The sequence below is a fragment of the Aureococcus anophagefferens genome, assembly GCF_000186865.1.
Source record: "Aureococcus anophagefferens unplaced genomic scaffold AURANscaffold_2042, whole genome shotgun sequence".
In the NCBI taxonomy this organism is placed as follows: Eukaryota; class Pelagophyceae; order Pelagomonadales; family Pelagomonadaceae; genus Aureococcus; species Aureococcus anophagefferens.
In genome coordinates, this window is record NW_008706640.1 from 1 (window position 1) to 1,092 (window position 1,092).

Here is a 1,092-nt window from a genome sequence, read left to right on the forward strand (position 1 = left end):
GCGGCGTCGTCGGGATCACGGGGAAGACGGACTTTTTCTTCGGCGCGGCGCCCGTGTAGAGGAGCGGGTTCCAGTCTTTGAAGGGCCCCGCGTCGTCGTAGCTCCACTTGAGCTTCAGCTTCACGAAGCCGACGGCGCCGCGCCGCTCCCACGCGGCGTCGCTCAGCGGGAACCAGCCCTCGAGCACGCCGGGTCCGGCCCGCTCGACGTCGTAGGCGTGGCACGCGCGCGGGTCCATCGCGAGCCACTTGGCCGTGATGATCCACTGGCCGAGCAGCTTGTCGTGCAGGAACAGCTCCTCGTCGTGGACCATGACGTGGATCACCGTCGACGGGTCCTTGAGCCGGATGGGCGTGAGCTCCTCGTCCCAGCGCGGGTCGACGTTCTTCATGACCGTCGACGTGCGCCGCGTCTCGCCCCGGCAGCGCACGGTCACGACGGGGTCGCAGGTGCCCGCCCCGCCCGTCAGCGCCCGCGCGGCCACGACGACGACGTCGAGGCGGTTCGGCGGCTCCGCGCCGGGCGTCTTCCGCGGGAGCCGCGCCAACGTCGCCTTGCGTCGCATCTCGGCCTCGGCGAAGCGCCTCGTCACCGCGTTCACGGAGAACTCGCCCTTGTGGGTCTCGAAGGCGATGGCCGCGCCGCGCGCCTCGAACTCGTCGACGTAGATCGTGCCGAGCATGTGCTCGTTGCGGCGCGTCCCGCTCCGCGGATCGGCGACGGGCGCGAGCGCGCCGCCGCCGCGCAGCGGCAGGTTCTGGGCGCTGGGAAAGGGGCTCCAGACGCGGAAGAGGCGCCGCGCGGCCCAGAGCGTCTCGAGGGACGCGCCGAGGCGCAGGTGCACGGACTCGACGAAGAAGAAGTGGCCGTGGCCGAAGCCCGGCGGATTGGAGATGCCAAAGTCGCTGACGCACGCGCGGAGCCAGACCCGCGGCGCCCAGGCGCGCTCGTGCGCGCGCGCGTCCGCGGAGGCGCGCCCGAAGAGCTCGAGCCGGCACGACAGCTCGACGGAGCCGAAGGAGAGCAGGCCCGGGCCGACGACGGCCGCCAGGAGCTTCGTCAGCAGCAGCGCGAGCAGGTCGGGAAGGACGA

The 1,092-nt window shown here is 72.4% G+C and overlaps 1 protein-coding gene across 1 annotated transcript; it reads right to left on the reverse strand.

Annotated features, from left to right (window-relative positions):
• Window positions 1–32: 32 nt before the first annotated feature.
• AURANDRAFT_69506 (expressed protein) lies at window positions 33–1,092 on the reverse strand (the record flags this gene model as incomplete). The annotated part of the gene is made up of 1 exon (XM_009045276.1): window positions 33–1,092. A coding segment is annotated over one exon (1,060 nt), but the record flags the coding sequence as incomplete, so codon positions are not given.